Source organism: Lolium perenne, chromosome 5 (genome assembly GCF_019359855.2).
Source record: "Lolium perenne isolate Kyuss_39 chromosome 5, Kyuss_2.0, whole genome shotgun sequence".
NCBI classification, from domain to species: domain Eukaryota; kingdom Viridiplantae; phylum Streptophyta; class Magnoliopsida; order Poales; family Poaceae; genus Lolium; species Lolium perenne.
This window is the reverse complement of record NC_067248.2, coordinates 238,244,109-238,259,493: the sequence shown is the minus strand read 5'-3', so window position 1 is coordinate 238,259,493 and position 15,385 is coordinate 238,244,109. Positions and strand designations below refer to the sequence as shown.

General features: G+C 41.6%; 1 protein-coding gene across 1 annotated transcript; it reads left to right on the top strand.

The window, feature by feature from the left end:
- The first annotated feature begins 626 nt into the window (after window positions 1-626).
- On the top strand, window positions 627-8,956 carry LOC127302372 (ADP-ribosylation factor GTPase-activating protein AGD3). The gene is made up of 19 exons (XM_051332816.2): window positions 627-1,038; window positions 1,974-2,050; window positions 2,206-2,306; window positions 3,298-3,368; window positions 3,459-3,521; window positions 3,605-3,649; window positions 3,959-4,024; window positions 4,115-4,162; window positions 4,270-4,365; window positions 4,451-4,492; window positions 4,938-5,153; window positions 5,258-5,389; window positions 5,501-5,722; window positions 5,883-5,969; window positions 6,044-6,385; window positions 6,777-6,919; window positions 6,999-7,095; window positions 7,821-8,320; window positions 8,418-8,956. Exons 1-19 carry the CDS (start codon window positions 994-996, stop codon window positions 8,533-8,535), a joined length of 2,511 nt encoding a protein of 836 aa, XP_051188776.1. The 5' UTR covers window positions 627-993; the 3' UTR covers window positions 8,536-8,956.
- The last annotated feature ends 6,429 nt before the right edge of the window (window positions 8,957-15,385 follow it).

Sequence of the window (15,385 nt, the reverse complement as noted above, 5' to 3'; positions counted from 1 at the left end):
CTTTTTAGCTATGCAATGCAACGTGGCCGTTCCTTTCAAATTCATGTGGAAAAATAAATTCCACTAAGAGTCAAAACTTTTATTTAGTTCATGCTAAATGTGAAGCAAAATGCCAGTGATACAAATGAAATCGGGGGTACTCCCCTTTGATCTAAGAAGAAAGTCACTTCTTTGCATTTGCATCGTGATTCGTTCGATGTAAGTTGCAGTTCAAAATTTTCTAATCGAAATTTTTCGAGGTGTAGTCGAGGGAAAAACAGTTCACAGAGTTATTTGGCTGTGAATTAGATGCGACCAGTCCACTTTGAAACGAGAGAAATCGAGAGAGCTCGACTTACAACCAAAATTCTGAACCCTATCTAGCTAAGTATGTCAATAAATTGGTATGACACCATTTTCATTTGATAGTACTAGTGAGACACGATTATCGAACCAGTGACATTTTGGTCAAAGACATGGGGTGACCACCCCATCATTACACTCACCGGCAGGTGAGGTGACCCGCCTCCTCCCAACCCAAAACCGCCAGCCATACACAATTAGCGCTTAATCCCCCACTCCCCCTTAATTAACCATCAAACTTAAACTAAAAAAGCGCACCGTTATTTTTCCGTCTCCCTTTCCTTTTTTTCCTCTTTACACCCCCTCTTCCTCCCTGTCTCCCCGTCTCGCCGACCCATTCGATTCCTCTGCCCCCACCGCCATTTCGCCGATTCCGGCCGCCGCCTAGGGTTTCTCCACCGCGGTTTTTCATACTGCTTCCCGCTCCCACCGGCCGGCACGCGGCGTACGGAGAAGGAGGAGGAGTTGCGGGCGGCCTGCGAGGACGAGGTTCAGAGGTGGTGGTGGTGGTCGCGCCGGCCGCCGAGTGGGTCCCGGGCGAGTGAGGTTTGGCGGAGGCGGAGGAGTAGGCTGTGGACCAGCCACTGGAGAGGAGGTTGGAGCTGGCGCGGTTGCGGTGCTGAAGTGGCGGCGGCGGCGGCGTAGGCAGACATGCATTTCGCCAGGCTCGATGACTCGCCCATGTTCCGGAAGCAGGTGAGCCATGTACCGACTCCTCGGATCTCGATTCATGGCGATTGGGGAAGTCCCGCTTAGTCCTTAGGGAGGGGGTGACTGGTGGAGACTGGGGAGCGAGAAAAAGATTGCAGTTTTGGGTGTAATGCTCGGCGCCGGTGGCTTCCGGATTGGGCTCCCGATGGATCCGTCCTCGCTTCTGTGCTGCAAGGATAGACGGATGCAGTCTGTGCCCCCCTAGCTGTAGTTCCGTCCCGAATCATTTGAAATCGAGATTTGAAATTGGGCAGCTTCTTCCCTGGCTCCCTGCAGGTTTCCTACCTGTATCTGGTTCTTCCGTTGGTCTAGCTGCTGAATATATTGCCATTAGCCTGTTCTCATATGAACATGCCAGTAAATGCTCTGCTTGGGCTCCTCAGGACAATCATGTATTCTGCGTTTTTTAGATGCTATTTTTTTTTTTCAGTTGTCATGCTTGCGCTTGGTAGGCCAGTGTTTGTTCTCATGCAATGAGATATAGTATCAATGCTTACTTCTTTGTTCACACATTTGGTTTGAGTTACTGGTGTAGGCCCTGTTTGCAATGCAGGGTTTTGGCAGGAGGTTGTCAATCCATGCCTTCCCAACTCGGACGTACATTCTAGAACTATTTGATTCTTGTCAGTTGATTGGTTGGTTTGGAGTAGTCACTATTCGTTAAGTACTCTACTAGATAGTTTTAAGCAATGGCATCAAGAAGAAATTAAGAAAATATACACACTTCAGTAAATGGAGGTGCATTTGACATGATCCATGTGCTTATGTTGCAAATTTTCCATTTTGCGTGCTCGGCAGTGCACATTTTCCATGCAGTTAGCCTTTTTAATGGTTGTTCTTGCAGTTCAACCTAACAAAGTTAATATTTTTTTGGGGGGTTTATGAACTCTGTTCTAAATCTTTGTTCTTTCAACAAATAGATGCAATCAATTGAAGAAGGAGCTGAGTTGCTGCGAGAGAGATGCTTAAAGTTTCACAAAGGTTGCCGCAAATACACGTAAGTGACCATTGTTATCCCATTTAAGTGTCATTTTCTATTTATCAAGCCAATTCTATTCAGACTGTGTTTTCTAAGGCCGTTTGTCCTCCAAGTTTATGCTTGCATGCTGCCATCTGTAGTTGAAAACATTTACATTTTCCCTTTTATCTCAGTGAGGGGCTAGGGGAAGCATATGATGGAGATATTGCGTTCGCAAGTTCATTGGAAGCATTTGGAGGTGGTCACAATGATCCGATCAGTGTTGCCTTCGGAGGTTAGCAAAGTTCTCATTCAAGTACATGTATTTAATTCTGTTTTAGTTACATTCACTTCTCTTTACTGATCTTAGCAATCTTATTGTTCTAACTGGGTACTTCCTTTAGTTATCATTTAGCTGTTGTTTTAGATAGGATTTCTGATTCATATCCTCAAGTCCGGTTTTTGTAATGGTATATGTGCAACTGGTGGAATTGGGAGTGGCATAAAACCAATTAACCCTTTATATAAAGGATAATTACAAGCAAATCATCCAAAAAAGCAGTCTGATCCATATTAGTTGCCACTAATATAGATGTATCTAGACATAGATCAGGATGATTTTATTACTGTTGCTTCTTATCATCTTACCCATACTTTGAACTGAAACGTATTTACACCACCATAAGGTTAAGATCCCTAGTCCGGTTTGTAGGTAGTCAACTCTATATAGTATAAACCTATCAAGAGATGAAGGGTTTGAGCACTACACTTCGATTTTCAGCTATTATTTTTCGCTTTTCTATTGCTGCAACTTTAGTTACATAGTACCAATTTTTAGAATATTTTTTCTGTTATTTGTCACATTTCCTGCTAGGTGGCGTCATATTTGGTTGTTTTCTAATTGCTGTATGCGTACACAGCACCAGAGTTGTAGGACTATTAGTACCATTGGAACTACTGTCTGTAGTGAAACACTAATAATAGTATGCCAATGGTCAAGAAGGCATCTGTATGGCTTCCCAAGAGCCGACTTGAGCACAGTGAAGTGTTCAATGCAAAAGGATTGTATGAGTAAAACCTGCCACGTGACGCCTGAAATCCCCAAATAACAACTTGTGTAAAACCCCGCGGCGATATATGAGAATCAAATTGAGTAATTTGCTTGTGTCAACAAAAATTACTGGACATCACAACATTCATTAGTTTTCGTCAGCAATGTTGTGCTTCTCTTTTTTAATTCCAAATGTCTGCTCTATTCTAAATTATGGCACATACCTATTTTCCAGGACCTGTTATGACTAAATTTACAATTGCCTTGAGAGAAATTGGAACATACAAGGAAGTTTTGCGCTCCCAGGTAGTCATCCATATGTACTTTCACCGCGCATACGCCATTTCGTGTAACTTCAACATTAGGTGGATGACTTCTTGTATACTGTTATGGTAGGTTGAGAATATGCTAAATGACAAGCTGCTACAGTTTGTGGACATTGATTTGCATGATGTGAAGGTACTGGCATAATTCTCTGCTATATAATATATTAGTTCCACTTTTGTGTGTACCTGTCATTAAATTTGATAAAATTTCCTCAGGATGCCCGAAAGCGTTTTGACAAGGCTAGCCTTCTGTATGACCAGGTAATACTTGTTTGTTGACCTTGTTCTGTTATGACAGCCAACTTTTACTTTCAATCATAAATAGTATGTTCGCTATTTTGATGACAAAGTGATTCATTCTAGCTAGTAAACTAATCTAGGCTAAGCAGATTCTGCTATTTGTCGTGGGGATAACCTTACTGTACTGTAGCACCAGTATGCTACTTATGCTTTATTTCTACTGTTTTTGAGCATGTCTAACGTTTGCAGTTCAGCAGTTGATGCATTTTCAACAAAAGTTGAGCATATTTTTGGAAAGGGTCTTCTCATTGACTATTTGTCTTCTCCCAGGCTCGCGAGAGGTATTTATCCTTGAAGAAAGGCACAAGAGCAGACATAGCAACTTCTGTTGAGGATGTAAGTTCTTTTCCTTACTTCACCTTATCAAACTTCTGTTGAAGATATGATCACTTCCTGAATCGTACTAATTACTTGTGGCGTTACCAGGAGCTCCATAGCGCCAGATCTTCATTTGAGCAAGCTCGTTTCAACCTGGTAGGTGCAGTGCTTGCCTGCACTATTTACTGTTCTGTTTTCTGTATTTGTATATTTGGCATGCCTTTTGTTCGTCTTATATACTATGTTAATATGTTAATTTACAGGTCACCACACTTTCAAATATTGAGGCAAAGAAAAGGTTTGAGTTTTTGGAGGCTGTTAGTGGGACAATGGATGCACATCTTCGTTATTTCAAACAAGTACTGCCTTGTTATTATTTTCATTTTGACATATCTTGATTATGCACAAATGTGATTCAAGCTTCATCGGTTGCTTTGTCTTCAGGGATATGAATTACTCCATCAGATGGAACCATATATCAATCAAGTAACTCTTTAACCGTGACTTTTATTTTCATTTTTGTGTTCAGTGCTGCATTTGAATGTTTCATACAAGTAGTTTATGTACTAGTTGAAGTAATACATATGTACTGGTTAATGAATATGCAACATTTTCTGCCACTGATGCGCCATTAATTTTCCTTTGGATGTCATGTGCACATTCACCTTCATGAAAATGACCTCTAAAGACCATTGTCCTCTCAAGTTAGGGTGTATATGCTCCTGTTCCAGTTGTTTCATCGCTAAATTCTTTTATCGTTTGATCATGCAAATTTTACTCAGAATATTTTTGTTGCTTTTATGATTCAATGAAGCACAATGCAATATTTTGGTTACTGAATCCACCAATTATTCATGTAGCTGCCTGTGCCTGCTTGTGTTTTCAAGATAACAAATATTTGTTTAACACACTATGGATTCTCCTTTTGCAGGTTCTTGCTTATGCACAGCAATCAAGAGAAAGGTCTAACTATGAGCAAGCAGCTCTTGTAGAGAGGATGCAAGAATTCAAAAGGCAAATTGATCGGGAAAGTCGGTGGTCACCAAATAGCATGACTGATTCACCTAATGGTGATGGAATACAAGCAATTGGTAGAAGTTCGCATAAGATGATTGACGCGGTCATGCAGTCAGCTTCAAAGGGCAAGGTGGTACATTCTTGTGGACTTGAAAGTTTGCATTCATGCGTTCAAGTAGCTGTACGTTCAACTAGCACATGCATGTTATATTGAGACATGTCTACGTATTTCAGGTTCAGACCATTCGGCAAGGCTATCTCTCAAAGCGATCTTCAAATTTGAGAGGTGACTGGAAAAGGAGGTTCTTTGTCCTTGATAATCGAGGAATGTTATACTATTATCGCAAGCAGAATAGTAGACCATCCGTAGGTCCTTTATAACACCTATCATATATTCAATTTAGCTTGATATTATTGATATTCTTAAGTGTTCATTTTGTGTCATTCGGTTAATTTTTCCTGTTTTTGATTTTGTAGAGTGGTTATTCTAACCAGCGAAGTAGCACTCCCACTGAGCATGGTTCTGGGTTGCTCAGCAGATGGTTCTCTTCTCATTATCATGGTGGTGTACATGATGAGAAGTCTGTTGCACGACATACAGTAAACCTGCTAACATCAACCATTAAAGTTGACGCAGACCAATCAGATCTAAGGTTCTGCTTCAGAATAATTTCACCCACAAAAAACTACACATTGCAGGTATGCAGCTTAACCAGAAACCTGCTGTCTATATTTTTTACATAGGCATAGAATGATACAAATGCCTCCCGGGAAAAAAATGAATTTCAGCATATCAAGTTTTTAATAGCCAACTCACTTGCTGTCTAGTAAGTAGTGACATATAACTATCCTTGGGCAGGCAGAGAGTGCAATGGATCAGATGGATTGGATTGAAAAGATCACTGGTGTCATTGCTTCATTGTTAAGCTCCCAATCCCCTGAGCGGGTTAGTGTTTAATGACTTATGTGTAATTGCGTACATATCCAGATTTGATTGTATTAACACTCATTCTGTTCCAGCGTCTACTGCTGAGCCCTAAGGGCAGTGGTCATCATCGAACAAACAGTGAAAGTAGTTCTTTCAGCAGCTCAACAGAACTTGAACATTCTATCAGTGAAGATTGTATGATGGAAAAAATCGCAGGAAGTGGGTATTTTGAGCACTCTTCTAGAGTCACACAACATCACCGAACTAGCATGAGACCTGATAAGCCAATTGAATTGCTTAGAAAGGTGGCAGGCAATGATATTTGTGCTGATTGTGGTGCTACAGAGCCTGATTGGGCATCCCTAAACCTCGGTGTTCTTCTATGCATTGAATGTTCTGGTGTACATAGAAATCTTGGCGTGCATATATCTAAGGTAAACAAGCAATACTCTTGACAGTTTACACCGCCAAAAGTCCATAAAAAATGAGGTGTATATAGGTTGTTTGTTCTTTATTCAGTTGTGTAAGGGTGCTGAGTCTGGAAAAAAACTTCTGTATATGTGCATGTCCCATGTGTTTATGCAAACAAGAAACTTTAGTTGCAATACCTGCATCTTTTATAGGAACATGGGATTTCGGGATGCGTTGCTGGCTTAATGTCTACTTCATGCACAATTTTTTTAAATTTTGTTTGGTTCGTTTGGACAACTTACACCCACCTATTTTTTTATAACCAAATCATAGGGTGTTTCATAACAGGAATTCATCATAAGTGTGGTTAGCATGCTGAACTTTACCTAAACAGTACCTACCTTGTATTGGCAGGTAAGGTCTCTTACACTTGATGTCAGGGTGTGGGAGCCATCTGTAATCAATCTCTTCCAATCTTTAGGCAACACATTTGCCAATACTATCTGGGAAGAAATATTACCTTCCGCAAGCAGTGTTGATCATAGTGAAACTTCAAGGTAAGTTGGTGCTGTTTGGAACTATACAGAATTTGTTGTATTATCATTCTGCTAACTTGCAACTTTTACTGTTTTGCAGGGCCGATGAAATTGAGAACACACCAAGTACCTTGATTGTCAGCAAGCCTAAACACTCGGATCCTATTGCTGTGAAGGAGAAATTTATTCATGCCAAGGTACTTGATAGGTTCGCCTACTATTCTATTTTGTCAGCATACAATTTCCAATCATCACTAAATAACCAGCAGAATGCAATTTCATGAATCACATATGAGTATGGGCAACATTCTTGAATAGAAGTGATCTAATGAAATGCCCATTAAACTAATGCTTTTTTGGACACTAATGTTATTTATTATTGCCTCAACCAGTTATGTTCCTTTGAAAAGAACACATTGGTTTACCTACTGCATAATATTTCTATAATTTTTAGATAGAGACCACCTCACTTGTATCTACATCTATAACGGACCACCTCACCTGTATCTAAAGGGTGTGATTTGAAATTTTTGTGAGGTGGAGAGAGGGGAAATAGAGGCGAGAAAACAATATTATTTTGCATGAGATACAACCTTGACATGCAAAACAAGAACATGAGATATATGGAAAATTCCATTCGAGAAGATGTTATTTCTACGTCACATGGTCCAAGGGATATTGGGTTTTGGGAGTGTGAAGGTATAGAACATGGCAGGTGGACTTGGTCGGAGTCGTATCAATTTGTGCCAAGATAAAAATTGTTTGGGCGACTGTAGCCAAGTCATTGTTGATGTGAAGTATTAGATAACTTTAGACCAGTTTATTGTAGTTGCTCGAAGAGATAGTTTTTACCGGATATAATTTAATTTGCAACATGCTAAGTTGTGTTTATTTTCTGATGATTATTTCTTCAACATTCCAGTATGCTGAAAAAGAATTTGTACGGAAGCATAACATGGAAGATACTCAGCTAGCACAGCAGATGTGGGACAATGTAAGTTCAAACAACAAGATGGGGGTGTACAGTCTGATAGTGGGATCAAACGCCGATGTGAATTTAACTTACGGGCAGACATCATTCAATTCGGCTTTGACTCTTGGAAAAGCGCTGCTATTACAAGAGCAAACAGGTTCTCCATCAAATGGTAGTTCAAGATGTTTTGATCGTGGCGCCCTTGAGAAGATTTCTCCCAGGGGTTCTCTTTCTCCTGCGAGCACTAGTGCACGTGTAGACGAATTAGATGGCTGCGTCGAGGGATTATCTCTGCTTCATCTAGCATGCCGTGTTGCGGATATAGGCATGGTTGAACTACTCTTGCAGTATGGTGCCAGCGTGAATTCTACAGATTCTAGAGGTCGAACACCGCTTCATCACAGCATTTTGAAAGGAAGGCGCGTGTTTGCCAAGCTGCTCCTTTCCAGGTATACAAATGCTTACATCTGTATTTCGCTATATGCTTTACTTCTCTGTTTTTTATGTGTGGAGGCCTCTAACTTGCTTGCTTGATTTTCCATGCAGGGGTGCTGATTCTCAAGCCACTGATGGCGAAGGTAGAACAGCATTACAGTATGCTATCGACAGTGGAACTATCGATGATGAGGAGATTCTTGTTTTGTTAGAAGACCCAGGTAGATAGTCCAGTAGGTAGCCTAGCCAGGTCTCTGGTTCAGCAGTAAGCTTGCGCTCTATTGCACCTCCTGCTGTTGTTCGACGGGCACAGCTCCAAGGTTGCCTCGCTGAGCAATGATCCCAGCTTGTGTCATGAGAACAGTATTTATAGCTAGTGTGCCAGAGCCAGGATGGCCCTCCTTGGCTCTGACCCCGTTTTTAGTGTGAGATACCCAGTATGTATTGTGGTTGCGGTGTGCAAGCTTTCGTCGGGTTTCGTTTGCAGATGAGATGATAGATAACACTGTAAGTTTGTACATTGCGTTTGTCCCTGAGTCCCCGGCCCGGTTCCGATGACAGAATGATGTGTATATAGTGATACCGATGTATGCACCATGAACATGATTTATGCAGGCATTTAGTTTGGCCTTGGGTGAGATGAGAAACAAGACTTGCTGTTGCTGACTCTGCACACATACTCTGTCCCAAAGCTAACAACAGGTGCAAGATTTGATCTTATTTCCAAGACAAAAAAACTCTACAAGAACTTGAATGCATGGAGCTCACAACACTGCTTCTAGTCATGGCCTTTTGCACTGATGTTGCTGTTGCCCAGCAGTGTCGTGTGTGTGTGTGTGTGTGTGTGTGTGTGTGACTCAATGGCTCCTGGGCAAGAGGATATCTGCAGTGGCACTCTCACGTACACCACATGCTCTCAGCCGCTGACACATCCAATCATGCTTTCTACGAAGGGCTTCAGAGTTTGCACTGTGCTTTCCCTTGCGGCAGCGCGATCGACAGGGTTCAGAACGAGAGGGCGCTGTCGAGCTACATGTCGTAACATTGAGCTTGCTGTTCATGGCTACAGGATTCAGAATGGCGCTTTGGCCGAGACGATCGGCCAGAGACCCAACGTCGTTCTCACGGCCGGCAGTCCAGGAAACGTCGCGCATCAGCTACAGGCGGAGACAGTCGCTCAATGTCAATGAATGCTAGGATTCATTTTCAAGGGGCGAAGAAATTGCTCGTCTGCTTGGTTAATTGGCTACATGGAAGATGACGCCGTGGTGTGTGACCACTGGATTTTCAAATTACATTTTCCCGCCCACCTACAAAGTCTCATTCCTTAGTTGTCGCTCCTTGATGGCCCTCCGACAACATTGCACCGTGACCCCTAGCTTTTTGGTTGCCTCATCCTCCGTCTTCGTCTCCACCTTCCATATCTCTGATGATAACCTTGTCATTGGATCCACCCTGCCTCCAAACTTCCTTCCGTGTTGAACTCATGAGTTCTCCCAACACAATCACGACTAGGTTTGAAGGTGGGGTGGATCCAATGACAAGGTTATCATTATAGACATGGAAGGTGGAAACGAAGACGGAGGATGAGGTCATGATCTTACTTCCTACAACACCATTTGAACCGAGGAGGTTCAGATTTTAAGGGCCAAGTATGGAGTGGTGCTAGGTTTAGAAGGACATGTCGTAGTTTTGACACTTTAGCTAGAGCACTAAACCAAATAACACACTTTTGACACTTAAGGAACCAAGTTTTTTTTATACTCCCTCCGTCTGTAAATAGATGTCTGACGTTTGTCTAAATCTAGATATATCTATACACTAAATAGCATCTAGATACATACTGATTTAGATAAATCTCAGACTTCTATTTATAGACAGAGGTAGTATTAGAGTTTGAGGGGCCAAGATGATATAGAGAAGAATGGCTAGAGGGGAAGGAGGAAAAGAAAAATCAGGCAAAGCAAAATGTTGTAAGCAGAGAGCTTTCTTTGGAGGTGGAAACGGATGGTGCTTGGGTTTTTTCTTGGCCTCGGGAGGTTGACGATGGCGCGATTCACTCAATGGTGTTCTTCTTCACCAGCTTCGATGCCTCTTCAGATAGATCGCAAGGCTGGACAACGGAAAAGCTATGATTCATTTCTTCTCTTGTATGCTTGTTGTTTTTGTTTCCTGTAAGCTATTTATCAGCACCATGTAACAACTTGCCGGCAGCAACCTTATTAATTTAAATCAGGGCTACGGCTTTCTGTTTAAAATGTTGTAAGCGCGGACGGTGACAAACTAGAGAATAGTCAAGGACAAAACAACAAATCAACTGTTTTCTTTGTGGCTGCGTCGAGTCAATTATTTTCTGTGCGAGCACGGTACGGTGCGTCACGGAAAGATACAACGTGAGATGTGTACGCACGGACGGCGCGCCGGGGGCACGTACACGACCTGGCTAGCATGAATCCCCATGCCTCTGCCCGTACGATTATACTGGCCAAGCTTTTCTTGTGCTTGAACAGCGTTGAACAACAGTGAACTCCCAGTAATAGTACCGATCATCGATCAACGAGTATGGCAGTGATACGTGGGCTTGGATTTTTATCAGCAGCTACGTACAGTATTACAGCTAGTGTAGGTCGTCATCTACGTACACGAATATACTCACACCGTACCGGCCTGTATATGTTCCCGTACAGTACGGTGGCTGTTAATCAATGATCGAAGGAGCATCGAACACGCAACAAGTGTATACATATTTCGCCATTACAAATGTGGTAAAATTGGCAACTGGGTCTTCGATCTGGGTGAAGGATATGGCGCCAGCCTCCTGCACCAAAGCAGCGACGCATGCATGCAAGAGCAGTGTGGCCGATGCACGTACAAAGTTATGCTTATGCATGCACGGCATTCTAGAAAGAAAACATTGTGCATTCAGAATCAGAATCCATGCTTGGCCCCTACAGCCTAGCCATCGGTAGTGCATGCATGAGACGCCTTAATCTCTCTTAATCGCTTCCACGTACTATAGAGTAGCTTAAAAGTTCCACGAACTTGCGGACCAATCAAGATTCGACTGCACGCTATATGATACATGCCGGCATCCTTGTTTACATGCTAGCTTAGATATTTACCTGAGCACATTCTTTGCTTGGCATCACACCTTGTTTCCTAAAGATATTTACCCGTGCACATTCTTTGCTTGGCATCACACCTTGATTCCTAAAGATACAAGGGGAGCTTATCTAAAAAAAGATATAGGAGAGCTTCTCACTTTACATTTGTGCACTTTGCATCCAAAAGCAAAGTTCAACAACGTGCACATATCATGGGGGAGCTGTACTTATGTCTTTTTTTCAAAACTTTAATGAGCATTTTACACTAATAGGAAAACGCTTATACATAGAATTGGATATTGTGGCGCATTTAAAAAGGCGTGCTCCACAAAAATATTTTTGTGGCGCATAAAAAAGTATGCTCAACATAATTGTTGGAATTCTGTGGCGCATAAAAAAATATGCGCCACAGTATGTGCCACATAAACACATAATTTTGTGGCGCATATTGCTATATGCATGACAGAAATACACATTTCTGTGGCGCATATTGATATGCGGCACAGAAAGCCTCAGTTCTATGACGTATATTGCTATATGCGCGCCACATAGTTTTTTCTTTGGATTTTTAAATTCTAGATTTTTATTAATATTTAGATTTTCCTGAAATTTTAGAAAATTATCAATTTTTAAACTTCTTAGTTTTTTATTTTTTAAATTAGTTTTTTAAAAATTTCTAAAAATTAGTTCTTTCGAATAATTTTTATTTTCTAGATTCTTTTTATATTTTTAAATTTTAAATTTTTAGCTTTTTTCTAATTTTTGAACTTTAAGGATTTTTTTGATATTTTTGGAAAAATTATTTTTAAAAATTTTACCAAAAAATAGAATTTCTCGAAAATTTTGTATTATTTCATTTTAAATTATTTTACATTTTCTGAAATTTTCAGTTTTTTTTTTGGATTTTTTCAAATTTTTGAATTTCCTTTTGAAAATTTTGGCTTAAGAGGGTTGATATGATATTAATATCAATAAGAATGTTAGTACAACGATAGCTCAACTAAATAGAGCTTAGAAGTTAAGCGTGCTTGGGTTGGAGCAATTTGAGGATGGATGACCTAGTGTGGAGTTATACTAGATGTTCAAAAAATTCAAATATTAGGTTTTTCTTTCAGATTTTTTTTCCATTTTTTTTAGAATCCTGTAGCGCCACTACGGGAAAAACTGTCTTTGCCGTGCAACTATTTGCACGGCAAAGGGCCTTATATGCACGGCAAAGGCTTTGTCGTGCGTTGCCGCACGGCAAAGACCGCACGGTAAAGTCATCGACGGCAAAGGCTTCTTTGCCGTGCGTCTCGCCAATGTTGCACGGCAAAGGTCTTTGCCGTGCGAAGCCGCACGGCAAAGGTCGCTTCTTTGCCGTGTGCTAAATATGTTTTATCTAAAAAAAAGCTCCAAACTGATCGGTCTAGGATTCGAATCTAGGACGCAGAGTAGGGAAAGCGTGCAACCTTGCCACTGAGCTAAGCATTCGTTTGTTGATGACTATACCACGCCACACCTTTTGAGCTGAGAAGAAATCCAGTTTTTACATCTTTGCCGTGCGCTTACACTAGGCAAAGGCTTGCTTTGCCGTGTGTTTGTTAAAATCACTAGGCAAAGACTTGCTTTGCCGTGCGTTTGTTAAAAACACTAGGCAAAGGCGTGCACGGTGATGCCTTTTGTGCTTTGCCGTGTGCCAGCGTCTTTGCCGTGTAGTCTATCTTCGCCGTGCGCTATGTTGGTCCTTTGCCGTGCAACTTTCTTTGCCGTGCGCTCTCTTCCGTCGTTGCCGTGAATCAAATCTTTGTCGTGCGCTCGTGTCTCTGTTTGCCATGGCCAAAATCTTTGCCGTGCGTTTTTCTACGTGCGCACGGCAAAGAAATCTTTGCCGTGCGGAAACACATGGCAAAGATGCAATGCACGGCAACTGCATTTTTTCCCGTAGTGCGCATATCATGTGGATGTGCCACAAAAGTGTGAGAATTCTGTGTCGCATATCATGTGGATGCGCCACGGAAATGTGAGCCACTGATCTGCAGTTTCCTACTAATGTTATAGTATATCTTGTGAACTCTAGCCTGTGTTGTCATCTCTAACCAAAAAGGGGTGATTATGAGGGTATTTTAGTCGTATTCATATATATCTTGGCTAGGATGACACTCGAGCTAGAGTAGGACTAATGTTACCAATGAAGTTTTCTACAATGGTTTTAGTCCGATGCAAATGACCGATGGATGATGGTTAGAGACAACTACCCACATTTCATAAAGGAAGAGTGATAGTCGTTTGTTCATATTTTAGTGGCCTTTTTTTTTAGTCAATAGGAACACCACACTATTACGAGGTTGATCTCGATGAAGATGTATACTTAGCCTGAACACGTTCTACACCAGAAAATATCTATAATATTATAATGATAGTGAGAGAGGAGGAAAGCTCATTTGGAAAAAAGTCGGTTGAAATAGATTATGGAACTTCGGTTCCACACCTGGCTGGTCTGATCGGGTCTATTACCGGACAGCCCGGTCAAACCCATTCAACCGGATGTGTACTTATGGGAAGTGACCCACTACATGGGCTCCGGTTTTGCTGCGGTGTCAAACCCATTCAACCAGATGTATGGTCCATGGACCAACTCGATCGGCTTGAAAACAGGTACTCATAGGATTTTGTTCCAAACGACTATATTATGCTATGGTCTATATAAACCTACTCCTTTTCTTTAAAGGGTTAGGTTGATCAGCTTTGGATCATAATATCAATCTCACTCTCTCCACCATTGTTGAACAACAAAAAGTTTGAGCATCTTCTATTTCCCCCAACCAATCTCAAATCCCTTTGGGGAAAAGGAAGAGTAGGTACCAGTTACATTCCCGCCGAACCGAACTTTACCCCCTTGGTTTTATCGAGTTAGCATGTTACTCTTGGGTTTGTGAGAAACCCTATGCGCCTAGGATCGTCTAGGGTTGTGGATTTTCTCCGAGGAAACGTTTGTGAGGGTTTGGAGGCCACCATAAAGGTCTATCACTAGGATTTACCTACTAGTTAGTGGGAGGCTCAAGGAGAAGAACTTTATCCTTCATGATATTTGGGGGTCCTTTATGGTAACACACCTCTTAAACCATGAAGTAGTTTTCGCCCAAGGAAACAAGCACGAGGTTACATGTTTGTCTCCATGTGCATCACTTATTTTATCCGAGCTCTTTACTAGTGTTATTTACCTTATTTTTTCTTCTAAGTGGAGTTTGTACCACCGGCCTCTGCCTAATCTGCACACCGGTCCAACCGACCATCAGCACGGATGTCAAGCGCACGCTATAAAAGTCGCCATCGCCATCTTCCGTGAACCCATCTTCAAGATAGATCTACGCATTGACCTTGCCAAGCCTTATGTTGACCCCACCACCACACCAGCACGTGTCCATCATCATGTGTCCGCTGCCGACACTCCGCTGTGCCACACCACAGAGACTCGCCATTTTTTACGCGGAAGATACCATGCCATTTTTATGCCGGAAGTACCTCTTATCATCGTCTATGTTGCTTCATTTAGTTTGCATTAGGCCATTTTATTTATTCGCAAAGTCTAAAATTATCAAAATAATATTTGTAGAATCTATTCCCCTCGTCTATCTAAGTTGACATCTCTATCCTTTAGAGTGTTGACTTGAAGGACCCAACTTAGGTCTAGCAACAGTTGAGGAAAATAACACCTTTTCCAAGAAGCAATGACTAGTGGAAGAAAGGTGAAAGAAAAGAACAAATTAACAAAGCAACAAACTGTGGTGACAAGCACATATTCGATGCAGACAAACTACTAAATGGTCAAATGTAAATAACAAATCACTTATGTCTGCCTGAGGAGTCACTTTTATGTGCGAGAAGGGTACGGTGCGTCACAGAAAGATACAAATTGAGATGCCCATCATAAAAAAGATACAAATTGAGCACGTACATGAACAAGCTAGCATGAATCCCCATGCCTAGCTTTTC

Coding starts and splice junctions, on each gene's coding strand:
- LOC127302372 (XM_051332816.2), top strand. CDS start 994: ATGCATTTCGCCAGGCTCGATGACTCGCCCATGTTCCGGAAGCAG. Junction 4,493..4,937: donor TGGAACCATATATCAATCAA/GTAACTCTTTAA, acceptor CTCCTTTTGCAG/GTTCTTGCTTATGCACAGCA. Junction 6,386..6,776: donor TTGGCGTGCATATATCTAAG/GTAAACAAGCAA, acceptor TTGTATTGGCAG/GTAAGGTCTCTTACACTTGA.